Below are 23,419 nucleotides of genomic sequence, written 5' to 3'. Positions count from 1 at the left end.
GGCTCTATTTTTCCCTTTCTGGGAGGTCAGCAGGAGGTTGGTGTGGAGTAATTGTTCATCCACCCAATGGACCCTCTTATCTCAAGACTGAAAAGAATTCCACTCAGGCAACATATGTCTGACGCTATTATGAGACACTGTGAGAGGGTTTGGGCTATGGCGCCATCTGTATACTCAGGACATTCAGCTCTGCATTTCATTTTCATTAGATCCAGATGGTGCTGCTTTCTTGTTTGCCTACCCAAGGCATTGACCCAGATGAGAATGAGTTCACTGATGCTCTATCTGGATAGAACAGAGGCGATGTGGCTTAGTGGAGTGAATCCACTAAAACAATTTACATAGATTGTGGCTATGTTCAATATATTGATAGGGTAAATAGCAAATAACAGAAATAACTGGCAGTAATGGGAAATTTTAACTACTAGTACAGTGTTCAACTCTAGGTGCCACATTTTGAAAGAGATGTGGAAAAGTTGTAGAAAATCCAGAGGAAAGCAATAAAACTGATGATAGGTTTAGACAACCTGACCTGTGAGGAATGGTTTAAAAAACTGGGCATGTTTAGTCTGAAGAAGAGAAGACTGAGGGGGACTTGATAATCTTCAACTATGTTAAGGGTTGCTATAAAGAGGATGGGGATTAGTTGTTCTCCGTGTCCACAGAAGGTAGGACAAGAAGAAATGGGCTTAACCTGCCTCAAGGGAGATTCATCTTAGACATTAGGAAAAACTGTCTAACTATCAGGGTAGTTAAGATCTGGGACAGACTTCTAAGGGAGGTTGTGGAATCCCTATCATTATAGAATCCCCTTTATAAGAACAGATTGGGCAGACACCTGCCAGAGATGGTCTAGGTTTTTTGGTCCTGCCTCAGAGTAGGGGGCTGGATTTGATGACTCCTTCAAGTCCCTTCCAGCCCTATGTTTCCGTGGTTCTATGTCTACCCTGTACCTGAGAGGCCTGCAGTCTTTGAATTCCTTATGAATTCTAACTTCTCCTGGGTTTGCTGTGTCAGTAGCAGTTTTTCCATTTCTGATCCCAAAAGGTTACAGTCTCTGCTTGTTCATGAAAACTGGATCCAGTCTCCTGTACCATTGTCATTTTCTAGCCTTTTCTTAGGCTTCTCTTGAGGACTATTCAAAAGCTGTAGCTAATGGCCTGCTTGCTTATTTAGAAATGGGTTAGTGTAAGCACATTACACCTTTGCTTCATGCAGAGTATTGCCTTGCCATCTGCTTGTAGATTTAGTTCAATGTGTTAGTTTTGGTCTGTGAAACCCTGTATGACCAAGTAACCCCTTGGCTAAGAAACAGATTGCCTCCTTCACAAAGCACCATCATGATCCTTGAGAACAGATGAAATACTCCTATCATCAGTCCTTAGATTTCAACTCTTAAATACCCATGTTAGGGCTCTCTTATTAGACTCTCCTCAGTGGTAAAACTCATTCCCTTTGGGGTCCAGCAAAGCTTTAGCTAACTGGCCTTCAGAGTGCCGTACAGAGCTCCTCTTTTTTGATTAAGCCTTTATTTGACCTTGAGCTAAGACTGTGGAGTTCTTTTTTCCTTTCTGATAGGTTGGGATGGTAGATGGTGTAGGGATTCGAAACCTTTCCATGGCAAGGACCATATCAATAGTTTGTCTCATGGAACCTCCCCATTCATTCATAGTTGTATGGACCATTTCCCCTCCCTGTGTCACAATCACATAATATCATTAGAATTCTTTGCTTCTGTCTTCATAGCTGAGGATGTTAGGGAGATTCCCAAACCCGAACCATCCTTTGTAGGTGACAAATCTGAGGAATTGTCACAGATTGAAGTGTCACTAAAGGAGGTTTTGGAATTAATTGATAAACTTAACAGTAACAAGTCACCGGGACCAGATGGCATTCACCCAAGAGTTCTGAGAAAACTCAAATGTGAAATTGAGGCACTATTAACTATGGTTAGTAACCTGTCCTTTAAATTGGCTTCTGTACCCGATGACTGGAAGATAGCTAGTGTAACACCAATATTTAAAAAGGGCTCTAGAGGTGATCCTGGCAATTACAGACCGGTAAGTCTAACATCAGTACCAGACAAATTAGTTGAAACAATAGTAAAGAATAAAATTGTCAGACACACAGAAGAACATAAATTGTTGGGCAATAGTCAACATGGTTTATGTAAAGGGAAATCATGTCTTACTAATCTATTACAGTTCTTTGAAGGGGTCAACAAACATATGGAAAAGGGGGATCCAGTGGACATAGTGTACTTAGATTTCCAGAAAGCCTTTGACAAGGTCCCTCACTAAAGGCTCTTACGTAAATTAAGTTGTCATGAGATAAGAGGGAAGATCCTTTCATGCACTGAGAACTGGTTAAAAGGCAGGGAATAAAGGGTAGGAATAAATGGTAAATTTTCAGAATGGAGAGGGGTAACTAGTGGTGTTCCCCAAGGGTCAGTCCTAGGACCAATCCTATTCAACTTATTCATAAATGATCTGGAAAAGGGGGTAAACAGTGAGGTGGCAAAGTTGCAGATGATACTAAACTACTCAAGATAGTTAAGACCAAAGCAGACTGTGAAGAACTTCAAAAAGATCTCACAAAACTAAGTGATTGGGCAACAAAATGGCAAATGAAATTTAATGTGCTAATGTCAGTATTGCACATTGAAAAATGCACAAACTATCAAGTCTGATTGGGTCTAATTTGCTACAAGTAATCAGAACGGATCTTGGAGTCATCGTGGATAGTTCTCTGACGATGTCCATGCAGTGTTGCGTGGCAGTCCAAAAAAGCACACAGGATGTTAGGCATCACTTAAAAGTAGAACATAGCGTGCTGCGATAATACTCTTATTGCCCTATATAAATACTATGGTATTCGCCCACATGCTGGAATATGCATAACAGATGTGCTCTCCTTCATCTCTAAAAGATATACCTGGCATTAGTAAAGGTTACGAGAAGGCAACTAAAATACTTAGAGTTTGGACAGTCCCTATTGGCGAAGAGATTAACAAGGCTAGGACTCTACCTTGAGAACACAGAAGTCGAACTAGGGGGGCTATGTTAATGAGTAGGAGTATTATAAAATCTGCGTTTGGTATGGAGGAAGTTGAATAAGGAAAGTTATTACTTGTTCCATATTATAAGACAAAGACCACAATGAAATTATACGGCAGCAGGTTTCAAACAAATAAAAGGAGGTTCTTCACACAGTGCACAGTCAACTTGTGGAACTCCTTACTTGCGGAGGTTGTGAAGGCTAGGACTATAACAGGGTTTAAAAGAGAACTAGATAAATTCATGGAGGTTAAGTCCATTAATGGCTATTAGGCAGGATGGGTAAGGAATGCTGTCCCTAGCCTCTGTTTGTCAGAGGGTGGAGATGGATGGCAGGAGAGAAATCACTTGATCATTACCTGTTAGGTACACTCCCTCTGGGGAACCTGACATTTGGTCACTGTCGGTAGACAGGATACTGGGCTGGATGGACCTTTGGTCTGACCCAGTATGGCCGTTCTTATATTCTTTACCCTATGGGAACTTCAGCAATTGCTTACATGGACAAGTAACATAAGACCCGAGAACATTTTTTACTGATGTTGTCAGGGCTGTCCACTCTTCCCATAACAAAGCAGCCCTTATAAACATCAGGAGGGGAGCAGAAAAATCCTTTATAATATTTTAATGGAATTAAAACAAAATTAAGAGCATACTATTTGAAGAGTGTTGCATCAGAAATTAAATATTTTGAAATCAATCCGTATCAAAACTTCAAATTGAGAGTGTCACTGTAAAGCATCCTAGTTCATCAGATACAATGTGATTAGAACAAGAGTTGTCAAACTGTGGGTCAGGACCCCCAGGTGGGTCACGGCCCTGCTTTAATGGGGTTGCCAGCACAGGTGTTAAACTTGCTGAGTCCTGGGGCTGAAGCCCGATCCCCACTCCTCCAGGGCCAAAACCCAAGCTTGAGTCCCACTCCCCCCGGGCTGAAGCCCAAGCTCCACTACCCGAGTCTGAAGCCGAAGCCCAAGCCCAAGCCCGAGCCTCTCTGCCCAGGTTTGATGCCAAAGCCTGAGGGCTTCAGCCCTGGGTGGTGGAGCTCAGGTTACCGGCCCGCTGCCTGGGGTTGAGTATCTTGGGTTTTGTCTTTGTTCCTTCCCCCACCACGCAGGGTGGTGGGGCTTGAGCTTTAGCCTCCCTGGCTGGGTGACAGGGCTTGGGTGGGCTCAAGCTTCAGTCCCCCGTCCCAGGGTCATACAGTAATTTTTGTTGTCAGAAGAGGTTGCAGTGCAATGGAGTTTGAGAACCGCTGGATTAGAGTAACTCTGCCAAAGAATCCATATGCACTGACGGTCTATGATTATGTTACAATGATTTCTGCCCCATGTCCTTGTGCTGTTTGTGTTCTAATGCCATGGTAGGTTGCCCTATCGCATTTGTAGTAATGAACAACTGAAAGAGAGGCAAATATTATAATCCAGTTCATCTGTGGTAAACTTTTCAAAAAAGCCTCAAGTGATTTAGGGCCATATTTTAAAGGTATTTAGGTATCCCCTGATTTCAGTGAGAGTTAGGCATAGGGTAACCAGACATCTTGATAAAATTGGGACCTTCCAGATATTTAGGTGTTTGTTCCACGTCCCAACTGATCTTTGGTCAGGACACAATTTGTCCCAATATTTCGTTCCACTGGCAGCACTCGCCTTTTTTATTTATTTACTTATTTTTGCTGCTCCGCTGACACCACTCGGCTTTTTTTTTTCCTCCTCCACCGTGGACTCCCCCCCCCAATGTGTCCTGATATTTTCTCCCTCTCATCTGGTCACCCTAGTTAGGCACTTAAATATCTTTTAAAATATGGCCCTGAGATCCTAAATCCCATTTTCAAAAGTGACCTAAGGACTTAAATTCCCAGTGACTTTCAATGTGACATAAGCTCGTAATACACTTAGGCATTTTTGAAAAGTTTACTTGAAGAGAATTAGAAGCAGAGATCTTCTCTTGATGATGTATGTGTGCAAGATGGATAGCTTTCCATATTCATCCACATCATAGCGTCTATAGAAAGGCCATTTTGTTCCACAGTCTGGAGTAGATTCTCATCCTTACTCATGCTGCGTAGTAGATCAGTGCGGATATTTGCAAAATAAGGTGCTGCTCAGCATGAATAAGGATGGTTAAGTTTGGAGATAAAATCAGATTTTCCTTTTCTTTTGTACAAGCCTAAGTTTACAAACTTTTTCAAAAAGACCAGGCTGAAATTCTTAGAAGTTAGCACTCTGGCATGTATAGTATTTATCTGCTGCTTACTTTTATCTTGTTTATGCCACTGTGTTTTGTATAATCAGTTGTGCTAGACTACGTTGTACTGTTTTATCAGATGAAGGCTTTTGTAGTTCCGGGGACACAGCTTTTCTCACAGATAAAGGCAAATGATTGTATTTCAGTTTGGAGGCCCACATCCCTTTTCCGTTTTACTTTGTGCACTAGTGCAGTATTACAGTTTGAACTGTGGGGTCCAGTGCTGTCTTGTACAGTGAGGACGGCTGCTAAACAAGTAGAGCCACTCTGTGCCTGTGTGGAAGAAAAAATCCAGTAACGACCTGAGGGGTTAAAGTAGTAAAAAGCTCTATTACAATCAAAACAAATTTTCACAATATAGAACTCTGCAAGTATTTAAGTGCTGTGCATTAAGACAACCAGGCACTGGGACTGTTTTTTTTTTGTTTTTTTTTTAGTTATGTCACCAAATGTAGCTTAGATTTCTGCTATGCTCTCTGAAAACATTACAGATAGACTCACGCAGAATTGACACAGCTAAACCAAGAATCAGTTCAGGGGGCTGTGTTTTCTTGAGGTACAAATGTCAAAGTAATTCATGAACAGGGAGAGGTAAACTATAACAGTCCCAACTCAAGATTAGGGTTGAGAGAATAATGCACCACAAATAATGTATCCAACCAGTTTTGTTTTTCTTTCTGCTTGTGAAATATAGATGAGCAGATGACAACTTTCGCCTGCTGTTCAACATTATCCAATAATGTTTGGACCATTATAAACACTCTTTGGAATAAGGATAAACAGGATTCAGAGCATGTTCATTGTTCGTGAAATTTGCAACCATGCAGAGAGAGAGCAATATGCCTCTTAAGTCCTACTTCAGCTCTGTTTAGAGAACTTAAGTGATGCATAGATCTTGCATTGGCCTTTTGTTCATGTGTGAATTTCACTTATTTGTTAATTATGATTGGTCAGCCAAGTCATATGGTATTGTTCCTGCTTCTTGATTTGAGAAGTACACTAATGTTTGTGGTCCAAATACTTGCATATGCAAATTTAAAATTCCTTTTTTGCAAATACCCATGCATATATATCTATGAACATTTGTACTAGTCAAAAAATATTGTGTGAATGTCTAAAGAAAGCAAACAAAAAAAGTGAAAACTCATTTCAAAATAGAAACCAATATTTGCCCAAACTATTTTGTAATAGTCACTTCATGGTGCCTCAGTTTCCCCATCTGTAAAATGGAGTTAATGATGCCAACCTCATTTGATATCTTCTCATGAAAAACTATATAAGAGGAAGGTATTTTTATTACTCCAAATAATACAATCGGGAACAGTGACCTCATATATCTGATTTCTGAATGATGGCTGTAGCATACATTAGCAGAATGCCCTGATTTTCTAACCCCATGACATTGGGCATTTTTTTTGCAGGGCATCTAGTATAGCTGAATATATGCACCTTAGATCCTTAATTGAAGCATGATGACGTATTGCATTAAAAAAAAAACGGTACGAGGATACACAGTGCTTACTGTGTGGTTTAGCATCATCTTGTCTGCAACTCCTATGCTAGTCTGGAGAGATTTCCCTGCTAATGAATTAACTACTTGGACATGGCCTATAGTCCCCACAGCAATTATTTTAGCATCTGCCTTAGCAGATTCAATTTGGCTAACAGTTGCTATAGCTATGTGCAGAGTTAGTTCTGGCTCAAGTAGTAATCACTCATGTATGCATGGATATAGTTGTTTTTGTCACAAGCTGGCTTCTAATCATCTCTTTGGACATATCGCCATAATGGCATGTAACAACATGTTCCAGTAAAGTAGCAACATATCAGTCAGCAGATTCACTCATTTTTGTGTACACTTGGTAAAATGTGGATCTTTCTATTTTCACATTCATTTTAGCAATGAAAAAATTATATAAAACTGAAACTGCAGTAGCTGTAGCAGTTCTCAGGAAGGAGAAGCATATGCATTACGCTCTAGCGTTCAGTACATGGACATGGTAACTGCAAGGCTAAATTCTGGACATCTCAGTTACCCCAACAAGCTTATAGTTCTCAGCCGGCATTAAATTGGGGAAAAGGGGAGGAGGTGGGGGAGTGCAGTTCTTTCTCCGTTAATAACAGAGGCAGGACTCCCAGTCTTCTCCCCAGCTTTGGAGAGCACTGTGATGTCCGCATAGCTCCCCACCTTTCTGGGTTGCTTCTCCTTCATCTTGTGTCAATCTATTTTAACCCCTAATTCTCAGTCATATAAATCCAGTATAGAACAGGCTTACTAGAACAGGGTAGATTTCCAAGAGCAGATGACATAGGAGAGTAGCAATATTTGTTGACAGGAGCATCTAATCAGGAAAAAGAGATTGTACTCCTGGCACACACATTAGGATAGTAACTCAAGTATGCTCCAATTTGATCTTTATCATCTTGCAAGGTAAATTCTAAACAGCACACTAGCTTACATGTGTGTCACAGACAAATGTGCAGATGACTGATAGATAAATGCATATTGCTAACAGACTCCAAACCCTGGTATGATCTCGTCAGATCCACAGATTATGCACTATTTGGATTTGGATTTAGGATTTTACTATTACTGGAACCTATTGTGTAGTATTGGAGTGAACTAAAAGGAATACACAGATCATCACATCCCTAGCTGGGGAATAAGCCATCTTGAATATGTTAAAATGCTGTTGGGCCTTTTAGGAAGATTTTAAGGTTTATATTGTTCCAAATGGATTATAAAAATAATTGGAATATGCCTGAAGAAAAAGTCCCATTAGCAATGTTTGGTTATTACACTTATCATATACAATCAAGAATAAGTATTGTTGGCTGGTGATGGTCATCGTCAGTAGTCTGACATGCTGGATGAATACTTGTAGCAAAGCACACTGGTTTCAAGTTTGCAATACTGAAATCATTTTACAATTGGTTTTGGACATTTTTGTGAATATGGTTTTATTCCTAAAAGGTATTGGAATAGATTTTCCTGTTACTCCTGCAAATTTGGGACTGACTTGCTTGGGGGTTGTGGTGCATTGCATGGTAAAGGTTAGAGTTCTTTCGTTTGCTGAATTTACTCCATGTGGTAGGAGGCTTAAGAGAAGCCATTCTGGCTCATTTTCCCAGAAAAAGGTGATGTGTCTTGTGTGCTTTCTCTTGGCCATCCAGAAAAACTGTTGATTGCAGCAGCACTGAGGAACATCTATTTTCAGAGAAGGCTACGTATACCCTCCCCGCAGACAATGGATTTTCAAGGGAGCAGTGGTCCTTCTTCCCCTTTTTGTGGGTAATTTCCTGAGTTAAAAAAAAAACCACAAAAAAAAATTCCACTGTGTGAAATCATATTGACACCCACATGCTTCAGCAATGGGGCTGCAAACTTCAGATCCACTGCACAGACCTCTGGCTCTTAAGCAAATAGAGTAAGTGATAGCAGTAGGCGGTTGTCCTCCTCTGTGTGGACCAGGACTATCAGAGGATGAAATAGTGGGTTCGCGAGTGTTTTTCACCCATATTTGCTCACAGCAGAGGAATGGTGAGATTCAGAAATCTTGGGGTCTATGCCAGGTTCTGGAGGAAGTGTGCTCTAGGGGTCACACACTTTTCTGCCCTGTCCCCTCCAAGCCTTACCTCTTCTTCATCCATCACCTCCAGACTGATCCAGTTCTTTATCTCTCTTCTCTCAACTCTTTGTGCCAATCTTAATTTTCTCGCCTAGTCAATCCCCATCTCCAACCCTTGGCTTCTCATGATAGTTCCAGTCTCCTTGCCCAACATGTCTCAGGCTTCCCCTCAGACCAAGTCCCAGTCTTCCCTTCATCCAAGCTCCTCATCCCCATCTCCCCCAACCCAGCATTCTCATCCAATTGCCGTTCTCTCCTCCCTCTCCCATTCTCAATCTGTGTTGAAACTTTCCAAAATGATTCACCTTGAGGCAGACAGGCAGCATGGGAAATATCAGCCCCAAATGGTTAAAGTTTGTTAAATTGTAAGCAACAAAAAACGGGGTCTTATAATGGGAAGTGTCTGGTAACCAGCTCCGCCTCTGATGTGCTTTTACTTTTTGGTGCTGCTGGAGCTCTTTTGTCAAAGATAGTATATTTACAGATCTGATTATTTCACTTACTAACATATTTTTCATCACCTACTACATTTTAGTCATCATTTACCCTCTACTGTTAGACACACAAGATTATTTGGATACTATAATTAACCAAGTGTACTTTTTTCTTTTTATTGATACATTTTGAAAAACCACAACCAAAATTAATATTGACAAAGTAAGTTTCATATAAATTTTAGTTAAATGCCAGGCAAAGTAATATTCACATACATAAACATAAGAGCTTCTATTTCTGGTGTAAGTCAATGATATATAAATGAGGATCCATCGTCTAATCAAATGTTTCCATTGGCAGATCAGCTGTTTGTATTTCTCTCATTACTATCACTTGATATTGTCTCTCATGTGGTGCGTTTATTGACTAAACTATTTATTTTCATGGTAACATGCTTTTGGATTTTTATCAACAGTCTGGTATGCTCAACATGCCAAATGGTTCAGCATTTGTCTGTGAAATTCTTTCAAGACCAACTGTTGCATTACCTTTGTTGATCCTTATTATTCAAATTATTTCATCTTTGATAAGATTGCAAATAGGAGTATTCTTGTGTGGGTGAAGCTACAGTCACCATCTGGTGCTTTGCATATTCATTTATTATATTTCCTTTGCAAATCTTACAATCCAAAACCAATTAAAGCTATTACATTAGGGCTAATTACATTAGGAACTGTATAACATGAAATGCAAGATGAAATGTTATATCTCAGTGCTGTCTGATGTTAGTCACCAGAGAAGAGAGGGGAAGAAATATAAATTGTGTCAAGTTGTGCAGATGTCACTTTGTGTGGGGAAAAAAGTACTCTTACAAGATCCATCCACAAAATAACCTCTGCTCATGTGAGTTATCAAAATGAGTTGCCATTCATGGATTGTGTAGAACATTTAAAGGGCATCTCTGCTCCACTGGGCTCTTCAAGCTTGGCTCTTCTTTGGTCGGACTTAAATATGCCCATGGACTCCACTAGGCTTTTTGGGCCTGGCTACTTCTTGACTGGGGGAAAAAAAAATAAGAGGTGGTATCTACCAGACATTACCCTCTTCTGGCACCAAATTCATGGCAAGTTACTCATGGTAAGTTGTGCAGCTCTGTGATCCTCCTTTTCCTTTCTTATGCATGAGGAATGTAATAATTAACAATACTAACATTTCTGTTATCACTAGGCATCCGAGTTATATCTCCACTGAGATGGATGCAGGGGTGAAAGTAACTTACAGGACTTACCGGTACTGCCGGAGTCCTGAAGGGTGGCATGGCCTCTCAAGATTTATAGGCCCTGGGGAACCACCTGTGGCTGAGAGACCCAGGGCCTTTAAATCAACCAGGGGCTCCCAGCTGCAGAGGTGGCTGGGAGCCCCCCGGGGCTCAGGAGCAAATTAAAGGGCTCGGGGCTCTGGCCGCCAGGGGGAACCCCGAGCTTTGTGGGGCTGAGGCAGAGATTTAAAGGACCCAGAGCTCCTGCCACTGAGGGAAGCCTGGAGCCCTTTAAATCCCTGCCCCAGCCCAGCCGCTGGAGCCGTGGTTGGGATTCAAGGGCTCTGGGCTGCCCGCAGCCACGGGGAGCTTTGAGCCCTTTAAATCCCCACCCCAGCCCAGCCGCTGGAGCCATGGTCGGGATTCAAAGGGCTCTAGGCTGCCCGCAGCCACAGGGAGCTTTGAGCCCTTTAAATCTCCACCCCAGCCCAGCCGCTGGAGCCACGGACAGGATTTAAAGGGCTCTTGCCAGTACGCCGGACTGGACTGGACTGGCTTACTTTCACCTCTGACTGTATGTATGTGTATGAATGTGTCACAAACAGTGCAGCTGCAGCCTCCCACTGACCAGCAGCGACCCCAGCAACCGGCCTCTGTGGGCTGCTGCCTGCAGAGAGTCAGCAGGTGCTGCTGGGTTGGGTCTGACAAGGAGTAAGTAACCGAGGCAAAAATCACAGCCAGCCAGCCAGGGAGGGAGCTAGGGGGCGGCGGGGGAGGGAAAGTCAGGGATGAATGAAGGACAACTGGAATAGCCTTCATGAAATATACAAGATATTTAGAAAAAGTTTTGTCAATTTCAGCCTCTGCACTCTGCAGGAAAAAACAAAAAGAGATCTGAGATTGCACCTGATGTCCTAAGGACGTTTCAGGTGTTTAAATCAATATATAAAAAGGGTGGATTGGAATGAAAACTACTATTTCTTTCAAAGGAGGCACAATAATTTCCCTGAATATTCAGTTTTCCCCTCCAATCCCTTTATGGTTTTATCTATGGGGGCTATTGCTTTCCCTGTGAATCTTTAGTTGCTTTAGCAAAATTGCTTTGCCCAAAATAAACTCTAATCATCATGACACATCTTTCCACCATGTTCTCCATGTTTTTTGTGTTTTTTTTTTAAACAGTAACAGTTCAAAGAGGATCTGCAAGCAGTTTGCACATCACAACCATGATCTTCTGCTGGGGAGGGAATGGGATAGATTTGAACTTGGAAATGGTTCCTGATTTTGATTGTGTTTAGGAGATCCCCTCATCCCGAGGGCAGAAAAGAACTGCCCCTGCCATTGTCTCACACACCCAACAACAACTGGGAGTGAAATTAACAAGGATGCCAGAAATGGCTCCTAACTCTGGGCACTGAACTGCACAGGGAACAGCTGAGTTTAAACTGTTCTTTTGCAGGCAGCAGCAGCAGGCATCTCAGCCAGTGTCCCCATTGCAAGCTAGGGCCTAGAGAAGAACCCCTGCTGCGGGTGTGAGGGAGGAATGCAGAGCCTTGTCTGCAGCCTGGTTGGAGAAGGGGGAGGGAGGAGCCAAGAAACCAATGTGACAGTGAGTTTTCCCCTTCCACCTGCTTTTATTAGCTCTGGATTTAAGCTGTGCAGCCAAATGCTTGTATTTGTTGTGTATATTAGTATTGGAGAGATCCCCTCATTCTGGGGGCAGAAGAGGACTGCCCCTGCCATGGTCAAACACACCCTCCCCTGGACCCTCTCCCCCCAGCTACTGTGAGTAAAATTAACAAGGATACCAGAAACTCAGCCTGGGGGCTGAACCATCAGGGAACAGCTGAGTTTAAACTATTCTTATGCAGGAAGCAGGCTTCTCTCTCTCCCTCCCTCAGTCAGTCTCCTTTTCTTACCGGCCCTCCGTACCGGCCCATACCGGCTTACTTTCACCTCTGTATGGATGGTTAAGTGTGCACCTCTGAGCTGTTGCTGTAAGCTCTCTGCAAACACACAGTCATCTCTGCATCAGTTCCACTCCTTTCTGAGCATTTCTCTGCAATCATAACAGCTACAGACTTGTTTAAAAAAAGGAAGAAAGAAAGAAACCTGAGTTTCTGGAGAGCATAATAATCTCTTCAGAAAGGTGCCGGTCTGCTGGACTGATGCATACCAGCTGTTTCTGATCTCTGAAGTTTCATATGCTGAATCCTATGTAAGACCTTCCATTGATAGAGTTGTCTATCTGCAGCCTTGGAATTTTTCTTAGATGCTACATTTAATAGTAGCCTTCCAAGGGGAGCAGTGGGAGCAAAAAACCTAACTGGCTTCAAGACTGAGTTGATAAGTTTATGGGGGGGAGGGATGGTATGATGAGCCTGCCTAGAATGGCATGTAGACAATTTGCGAGTACTAGTAGCAAATATCTCCAGTGGCTGGTGATGGGACACACAGTGGGGAGGGCTCTGAGTTGCTACAGAGAATTTTTTCCCAGATATCTGGCTAGTGGGTCTTGATCATAAGCTCAGGGTCTAATTGATTACCATATTTGGGTTCAGGAAGGAATTTTCCACTGGGTCAGATTGGTCAGAGACCCTGGAGGGTTCTCACTTTCCTCTTGCAGCATTAGGCACGGCTCAGTTTAGGTTATGGGTCAATTACAGGAGTGGGTGGGTGAGGTTCTATGGCCTGCAATGTTCAGGAAGTCAGACTGGATGATGGTGATGGTCCCGTCTGGCCTTAAAATCTGTGAGGTTTGAGTCTGAGCATCTCTTAGAAAAACCAGGAATTGAATCCAGATATCCTAAACCCGGGTGGTGTCTTAACCACGAGATTGTACTTCTCAGTTTCAGATTCCCCTAATAGTGAATGCAAGGCAGTTATGGACAGCTGGTTTCTTCAGGACCAAGAATATAGTCACCCAGGTAAATACTGTGTAGATCAGAAAGTTAGGATAGATCAAAAGTAGAGCTGGTTGAAAAAAGAGAGGTTTTTTTCCATGAAAAATTTCACCATTTCCTAGCTGTTTTCATTTCATAGCATTCAGAGTGCCCATTTTTGTGTGTTTTTTAAAACCCAGGTTTTGGGGAAAAGAAACATTTAATAACCATTTTAGTTAAAACGTCAATAAAAATATATTATGAAAAAATAGTGAAAAACTAAAAATGTGGGCAAAAATGGTTTTGAAAAAGGCAATTTTAACAGGAAAAAAAAACAAAGCAAAACAAACCTTTTTTTCTTTGAAAAAATTTCAGGCAGCTCTAGAAATGCAATATGTAGCTAAATATCCAACATCAGTATAGTTCAAATTCAGCAAGGTAAATTAATAGGTTGATCGTTTTAAAACCAGAAGCCATTTATGTGATCATCTTCTCTGATCTCCTGCATAACGCAGGCCACAGAACATCACCTAGTAATTTTTGCATCAAGTCCAGTAACTTCTGTTTGAACTACAGCATATAATTTAGAAAAAAAATCCAGTCTTTACTTGGACTGCAAGTCATGGAGAATCCACTTACTTAAGCAAGTTGCTTGATTTCATTGCCAGGTGACTGATCCAGTTCTTTCTTTCTTGCCTTCAAAGGGGCATCTCACATCTGCTTAATTACCTTACTGTATTATACCATTAACCAATTAGAGTACTGTGTACTGTCACACTGTCTGATGTGGCTCATGATCGTGAGTGCGAAGCTCAGGGCAGACTCTCAAAAAGCAGGGCATACAACCCAAAGTGGTGATCTGTTCTATAATTAGATTTCACCAACCCAGTAACGAGGGTGATCTCCTAAAGCACTAATACAGAATTACCGCAGAGTCACAGACAGTACCCTTGGCATTCCAGCCTATCTTGCCACCCAGGCAAGGGGGACTATGTGATAGCTGGTCACTTTACAACAAAAAAATCACAATAATATTCAGGTTGTTCACAGTCCCAAAGGATCAGACACCTACTCCTGGTCAGTTGTACTCAGATCTCAAACTGAAGACAACATCTATAGCCAATCCTGTAATAAACCTAACTAAAAATTTTGTAACTAAGGCCTAATCTACACTGGTGGGGGGGATGGATCAATCTAAGATACGCAACTTCAGCTATGAGAATAGCGTACCTGAAGTCAGCGTATCTTAGATTGAATTAAAATTACTTACTTTGCATCTTTGTGGTGCTGGATCGATGGCCACGGCTCCCCCGTCAACTTTGCTTCTGTCTCTTGCACTGCTGGAGTCAGCGGCGTATTATTGCCTAGGCCAACAAATTTGCAGAGGCACTCACAATCCCTCCCCAACTCCACCCCTTCCCCAAATCCCCAGCCCACTTCCTCCCCAAGGAGCGCCGTGCTTCCCTCCTTCCACCTCCCTCTCAGGCTTGCCGCGTGAAAGCGCTGGGAGGGAGGGAGAAGCGAGTAGCGGCATGCTTGGAGGAGGCAGAGCAGAGGTGAGCTTGGGCCCGCAGGCGCGGGAAGTAACCCAGGGGGACCGGGAACTGCTCCCCACGCCAGCTTACCTCAGCTCCACTGCTGCCATCCCCCAAGCATGCCGCAACTCCCCTTCTCCACCCTCCCTTCCAGGCTTGCCGCGGGGGAGCAGAGGTGAGCTGGTGGGGTTGGCAATTTTTTGAGGGCTTAGGGGTGTCAAATTTGTTAACCTGCCACTGGCTGGAGTTCAGCAGTCGATGGGAGAGTGATCGGGGATTGATTTATCGCATCTACACTACACGCAATAAATCAATCCCCGATAGATCGATCGCTACCCACCAATCTGGCAGGTAGGGTAGCTGTACCCTTTGAGAATAAATAAGAGAGTTATTTACAAAGGTAAAACAGGAAACACACGAATTAGCCTGAGATTTTAAAAAGTAATATGTTTCTTTAATAAGAAACTGTATGTATCCTTTAGTGGTGACCCATGCCAAGCAGTATTGGGATCTCTTGCTTATGTTTAAGAATCTCAGCCCCTCAGAGTTCAGACAGCATAAAGATCCAGTTTCACCTTGTCAGGGATTTTTATCCCCTTCGTCCCAGAACAAAAGTTGATAGAACAAGTGTCAATGCCTGCCTCTTCTTCTTGTAAGTGGGAAGGGCAACAGAATCTTTGTCCTTTTGATGTTTTACAGTGCCTCATTTGGTTTCAAGCTTGACTACAGGAACAGCACTTTACACTAATTAATGCTCCCCCCCTCCCAGTTTGGTGAATTACACAATTACAGAGGTTTACAAGGCAAATACTCAATTTAACTTTATACAATGGGATACAGGCATTATAATTTCGATTAATACATGTAGCATCCTACAAGCACTCCATAAAGTCTGAACATTAAACATGTTCTAATAACACTAATATCTATTTTAACTAGACTAACCTGCAGGTCAGCCAGACTGGTATCCAGCGATACGTTTGTCAGTGTTCAGTGGGGCCTAAGGGCCCGGGCATAAGTTGGAACTGATCTACTGGCATCACATGTTCCTCTAGCACAATTTCAAAGTACTCATAATGGAACTAGAAAAATTTGAACCCTTAAATACTACTGTGTTCTTATCAGCAAAATAGCTAAATTTATCCTACAAATCTGCTGATGGGAACTCATTTAATACTGCTATTCTCACCTGTTCATAGAAGTGAGGAAAAGACTTCAATCCTGCCTCCAAAGGAAAAATGGTTTAGTTTAAGGGTTAAGTAAATTCATTAGGAAACAAATATATTGCTGTTTTGTTAGTAAAATCAGAAAATCTACTGTTCAAAGAACTTGTCTGTTACCTATAGCCCCAAATCAAATGCTGTTTTTGCTATTTAAAATTGTTTCCATTTATATTTTAATTTGCTAACTACAAAAAGACATTACTAGTGAAGTCAGAAATCATAAAATTCCATTATAATTCTCTACATAATCATCTGCATTAGACATTAGTGCTGGGATTTTCACAGGCTAAGTGAGTTAAGTGCCCAAATCCAATTGAATTTCAATAGGAATGTCCTCTATGTCTCCTGAAAATCTCAACATGAATACTGACTGTCCTGACTGCCATAGGAAGACCTGATTTTATAGCTGATTTTGAGCTCAGACAGCGGCTGTTGGGCTGAGAGCATTGTTCTAGACGTGGGTAGAAAAAGAACTCGTATCACCCCTTCCTGCCAGAACACAGGGGCATTACAGTCTTAGCCTAGACTGCAGTCCGCAGATGTATTTTTGTTCTGGGGAGGAAGGAAGAGAGAGCTGGGTTTTTTTCCCGAAAGGAAGAAAAATAGGGAGCTGGAATGAAAAGAGTAGGGAAGTCCCACAAGCTCTGTGCAGACTAGTAAACCACTGCACCTCAGGGGTATACTTGGTTAAGGTCACAATCTGTATGATAATCCAGTAAAAAGGCATTAACTTAGAAAGCAGTTTTCAAATTGCCAGATAATCCTCTTGATAATTAACCCAAGGTTTCAGAAGAGCTTTCCTGGCATCATAGCAACAGAAACAAACCCATGTTGTTCCTGATCTTTGTATAGCCTTCGCTTAACCAAGAAAACCGAAGTGGAAAAACCTCAGACTACAAACTGAGGAAAGGTTTAGGTTTTGCATGTGTTTGTGTGCACGCGTGTGTGCACGTGCTTCGCTAGTGAGGCCCTTAAGTTATATGAGAATCTTCCTATTAAATAAAATATTTTCTTCTTCCTTCTCTTCTCTCCCCCACACCTTCAAGAATGAATTACATGTTCCCATTCAAAGGGGATGTGAAAGCAACAATCAATCAGTTCAAGCCAGGAGCACTCCTTTTATACTCTTTTCTCATACTTTGGTCAGGCTCCACTTTAACTCAGTCTGGTAACCTGCCCACTTTGCAGTGAGGACACTGCTTAAATCACTCAAGAGCTGATAGTCCCTCAGCGCCTTCCCACTGTGAGGGATTGGATCGCAGAAACCCCTTTGGGACTGCCACCTGATTGCTTAGACTACCTCTGAGCCTGTTTTCTCTGCCAGGATGGGACTTCAGTGCCCTGCCTGGTTTGAGCAAGACCCACTAGCCTGCTACAAACACAGACCCAGGTCTGAACTACATCTCCCAAAAGCTGCAGGCTTAACTGAAAAGTGCTCCTGTCTCCAACACTCAGATGCCCAACTCCTAGTGGAGTCCAAACCCCAAGTAAATCCATTTTACCCTGTATAAAGCTTACTTTGCATCCTCATGGTGTATAAAGCTTATACAGGGTAAACTCATAAATTGTTCGCCCTCTATAACACTGATAGAGAGATATGCATAGCTGTTTGCCCTCCCCCTTCCAGGTATTAATACCTGCTCTGGGTTAATTAATAAGTAAGAAGTGACTTTATTAAATACAAAAAGTAGAATTTAAGTGGTTCCAAGTAATAACAGACAGAACAAAGTGAATTACCAAACAAAATAAAACACGCAAATCTAAGCCTAATACAGTAAGAAACTGATTACAGATGAAATCTCACCCTCAGAGATGTTCCAGTAAGCTTCTTTTACAGACTCACACCCCTTTAGTTACTGTCCTTTGTTCCAGTTTCTTTCAGGTATCCTTTGGGAGTGAAGAGGCTACCTCCTGAGCCAGCTGAAGACCAAATGGAGGGGTCTCCCAGGACTTAATATAGTTTCTCTCTTGTTGGTGGAGACCCCTCCCTCCCCCTGTGTAGAATCCCAGCTATAAGATGGAGTCTTGGAGTCACATGGGCAAGTCACATGTCCTTGCATGACTTAGTTCTCTACAGGGACTTTCCCAGGAAAGCTTAGACATGGATTGGCATCTATCAGGGTCCATTGTTCACCAACTACTTCCATTTACTTGAATTAGCCCTTCACACTATGTTGATCAAATCTGCCCTAGGTGCTTTCTACAGCAAACACTTTAAATACAAGCATAGAGCCAATGCTCATAACTTCAGATATAAAAATGATACATGCATGCGAATAGGATGAATATATACAGTAGAACATTACCTTTGCAAAGATATGTTCCATGGCATATCTAGCATAAAACATATTGCAGTTATGTCATATTTACATTCATAAGCATATTTCTACAAAGCATTATGGGGTGCAACATCACACCTACAATTCTCCTCAAAAGGCAGACATGTTCTCCCACAACTGGCTGAGAGAGAACCGTAGACGAAGCTCAGCACAAACCACTATGGGACATTCCCTTGAAACACTTGAACGAGTGCAGGCTCAGAGGGGACACAGTAACTCTGATAACGCTTTGCAGTGGGGATGCTCACACCTGAATTAGGCTAAACCCAGATGCCCACTCTAGCCAACCCTTCAGTGAAGACATACCTTTTTACTTTTTGCAAGACTAATGAGCAGGCTTGTGAGATTGGAGGAGCTGGTTCACTAAAGCTCCGAGCTCTGGTGAGAAGCGTGCTGTATCTCTAATTTTAGGCAGGTTCTGTTGATGTGTCATGGCAGGCTGACATTCATGATTGTCATTGTCATTCTCACTAGGAAATGCTAGATTATTATGCAGCCTGTCAAGTCATTAAGATGCTCTGTCTTGGTTCAATATCTTCATTCTTATGCTGAAGCAATTGGATACATTTGCAAAAAAATGTTTCCCATAAATTTGTGGCATTGCAAGAGTACCTTACAAGAAATTGTAATATACTATGCTTTTTTAAAGCATGGGCCATCCTGAACCTCCAGAACGTCAGGTTTTGTTCAAATCTGTGTCACTTACTACATGTAATAAGGAAAGTGTCTATATTTGCACATAAAGACTCTATTTTAAATAGCCTAAATAATTACAAGGTATCGCCTTGAGAAGCTATATCTTTTCATGTGAGATAATATATGATTGCTATAGAATTCAAAAGGTAACCATAGAAATTATTCAGCTTTATAGTTCATTCTTTTTTCAGTAATGTCAGTGTGATTTTTTTAGGGCTTTGTACAGGGTTAAAAGCCTGCCATTTTTACAAAGTTAAGTTAAACTCACTGGCTAGTGGCCTTCAGTGGATGAATGTGTCTGCTTTAAAAGCATGATTTCTGCTTTTAATCAACAAATATTTCTAAATTTAGACCTAAGGGAAAAATGCTATTGTTTGTATTATATAACCAAGGATTACCATGTTTGACATTCTGCACCCATTCAGTGGTATAACACCTGTGAACTACTAAGATTCACCAATGAGGACAGCCAGCCAGCTGCTCTCCAGACTGCTGTTAATCACCCACAAATGAGTGTTTCATACAGAGAGAAGCAAGAGCATTGAATATATTCATGCTGGAGGAAATGTACTCAGTGGAAACAGGCAGGGAGGCAGATGGAGCAGTGCAAAGTTTTGTGCTGAGGAAGAAAGTCTTCAGCAGCAACTTAGCCAGCCAGTTTCGAAAAATGGGGGTTAAAAATCCATCTTCTGACAGTGGTAGCATCAGTTTAATATCTGATATGTGCTCTGTTGAGGGTCTGTATCCTGTATGTGCTGTGGAATGGACTCAATCTGATATCTCAGAGAGATTTGGATCTTTAGGTTGAAGTCCATATAAAAGTGCAACATATCATTAAATTTTATTATTGTTCCTTTTCATCTAAAGTAAGAATACAGTAGGCCCTCCACTAATTTACACCTTGACTAATTTGCAGCTCCTGTAATGTGCACAATCAAATGGTGGTCTCTGCCACTTAGGGTCTGATTCAATGTGCAGTGAAAGTATATGGAAAGACTGATTGGATCAGGCCCTGAACAAGGATTTGATGGCAGAATATTGTAACAAGGAGCTGCTCTTACTAAAATTCCATTATTTTTGCAGGATATGCTAACAGGAAATTTACTAGCATACTGTGAAATGTCATAAAGGTAAACTGTACTTGTCAAATGAGTGGAATGGTTTGTGTATTTTGGAATAATGCTTATTTGCTTTTTATATTCACTTATGATTTTACAATATTCAGAAAACCACAATGGGGTTTCCACTTATTGATATAAATTAGTAAGGGTCCTCTCTGCTCTATCCCTATGTTGTCTTATGGTTCCTGATGTGTCTGAAATCCTTTGATGTGATAAATTCCTTGCTTGCTGACTATACTGTGTGCGTATCCTTTGTATCTCACGTTAGATTTGATATATGATTATTTATTTCTGTTCCTGCTTTCACTGGATTTATGTAATGAATGAAAACTACCCTATTAGGGAACTGCTTTAGAAATGGCAATGCTGTCCATTCAGAGCCAGATCCTCAGCCAATGCACATCAACATAACTTAGCTGAAGCCAAGGGGCTGAACACCAGTTTACATCAATTGAGGTTTGACCCTCAGATTATTTCATTATACAAGTCTTTGCACATTTAGCCTCCCTGCAGCAGTTCTTGAACTGAGAGGATATTGAGGTGTGCTATGTAATAGCTCTTTTTCCTAATTATTAAACAATCTGAACGTTACTTCAGTGAAAAGTGACATCAAAACATAGCATTGTGGAGTTCCATGTTATTGGCATTTCAATGATTTCCAGATCAGATTTACATACTTCACAATTCCAGAGATTATTTTTATTCTAATCACCCTACAAACTAAAACTGAAAACTGGATTATTAAATATTACTGAATTCTAGCACAACAGTAAGCAGAGCTTTTCTCTGATCAGGACCCCACTTTGATATGTACAGCCACAGTCCGCATTCTTACATAACAATCACAGCTACTTCATGTTGCCATCAGTCATATATATCTTTACTTTAAATTGAACATTTGCAATTTCTTTTGTTTCTAGTGTCTTCCTTGGATCTAATCCACTAGCACATCGCTATTGTATTGGTGTTGCAGACACAGCAGGGAAATGTTTAATTTCAAGCAAAGGCTGTTTTGATGAATGATTTCTTTAGTTCATTAATATATTTCTAGCTATTTTTATGTTTTTTAAAAGTTTTACAAAAACTAATTGTTGGGTCTCTTTAAAATACTGCATTTCTGGGTTTTAAGTTGTTAGCACTGAAGTATCTTTGTTGTGTTTTGCATGGATTTAATATATTTAAATGGTTGCTTCTTTATAAAATTACACAGTATATAGGGCAGTACAACTGTGAACGAAAAATATGTGTGTGTATACCAGCATGTTGGATTACAATTGGAAGAAAAGGGTGAATTTGCCAATGTGCACTTGCTAAGTCAAGTTAAAAGTGTCATTAAATTATAACTTTGTTGACATACCTTAAAATTGCTTAAACAAAGCCATCACCACAAACATTTTTCTTGTTTTTAGAAGTCCAGCACCAGTACGACCAGAAACTACACCATCAACAGGCGCTACAGAAAAGCAGGAAATTAAGGTTTCTCGTGTGAGGAAGTTAACAAGACAGTACAGCTTGTGAGTGTTGCACAGCACTATTTGCAAGATTTTCTCTACTACCAAGCTGAAAATTAAAGTCGTGCTAATTATTGTTCAAGATATGCCTTCTGAAAGGCGTGAGTACAATTACACGATAATGATTTTACATTGATATAGTTCCTTTCATCTTTGAGGATCTTGAAGTACTTAAATGAATATGCAATCTACACACACTTAATACCCCACTAAAATGCAAGTCCCTTGTCTTTAATGGTGAACAGAAACATTACACAGTGGTAGAAATTAGGAATTAAAAATCCCTTTTCCACTTGAAATTAGAGGTTGATTTTAAGTAGACAAAATTACTGAAGCCTTACAAAACCTGCAGATTTCAATTCCTTTAGGTTTTATCAATCGGTATGGGCTGGTGGGTCACAGCTGATCGTGCTGGAAACAGGGACTGGACATTAGTATCCAGAGTTATGATAGTAAATAATAAAAAAAAAATCATGTTTTGGTGGGGCTATAAAATGTCATGCTTCAGAACATAATCCAACCTAGGTTTTGGGGGTTAGGAGGAAATTTTCCATGAAGGGCAGGAGATTTGGTATCTGTTCCTGTAGCATGAACTAGTGCCAGCCACTTTACCCCTCTCTGCCTCAGTTGTTCCACTGAAGATAATAATACTTACTTAGTTGCTATGTTTCTTATATAACCCACTCCCACTCAGCATGGCACTCGGTCCCTCTCTGGGCCACATATAGAGATTGATGAGAATGCTCCGTGCTTGGCTAACAGTTTGATATTTTAGCTCAAGCAGCAGATGCCCATGCTCTTAGGATTAGGGGTCTCAGGTCTGGCATCCCTGATGCCAAAGAGCAATGAAGCATTACACTTCATTCATTCATTTTTGTAACATCTTTTGAGATCCTTGGCTGGAACTATCATGTTTTATTATTACCCATTCTTGTGGACCAGTCATTGTGGCAAGTGAGACACTGCCACCATGTACTGGAGGGGAGGGACTAGACTGAACGGAAGGAAAGAGGGGTGATACCAACATACATAAACCAAGAACACCAAATTCATTAGGAAGAAAAAAAACTGAATATACAAATAATGTGGGATGATAATGTCTAGCTCCTCTGGCTGGGCTAATCTTCCCAATAACACTAACTATGCAACAGTACTAACTGTAGCTTTCATTTCATTTCATTTCATTGCATCCAGAAAGATCCCAATTAATATATAGAGAGAGTTACTTTCCCAAATGTAATCACTATTGTTATAGAACACAGTAGCTACTCTGCATCAACCAGAATTCAGAATATTTTAGGAAAAGAATGGAAGAACTTGAATCAAATTGTAACTATGAAGCGATTTAGGTTGTCAACATATATAGTAAGTACACAAATTTGAATTTGACCAGAATACTAAGATTAACATATGAGAACACACACTCATGGCTTGGACAGCAAGACATGACATGAGTCTCTTGCACCATGGTATATCAGCCCATGCTA

At 41.2% G+C, this 23,419-nt stretch overlaps 1 protein-coding gene across 1 annotated transcript in view; it reads left to right on the top strand.

Moving 5' to 3' along the window:
• The window catches only part of EPB41L4B (erythrocyte membrane protein band 4.1 like 4B), a 305,664-nt gene that overhangs the window by 238,260 nt on the left and 43,985 nt on the right, over positions 1–23,419 (top strand). Inside the window, 1 exon segment of the mRNA XM_075063387.1 lies at positions 21,831–21,935. Coding sequence (XP_074919488.1) covers positions 21,831–21,935 — 105 coding nt within the window.

This window comes from Chelonoidis abingdonii, chromosome 2, assembly GCF_003597395.2.
Source record: "Chelonoidis abingdonii isolate Lonesome George chromosome 2, CheloAbing_2.0, whole genome shotgun sequence".
NCBI classification, from domain to species: Eukaryota; Metazoa; Chordata; order Testudines; family Testudinidae; genus Chelonoidis; species Chelonoidis abingdonii.
Note: the sequence above shows the minus strand (reverse complement) of the source record. Positions and strands in the feature narration are given on the sequence as shown.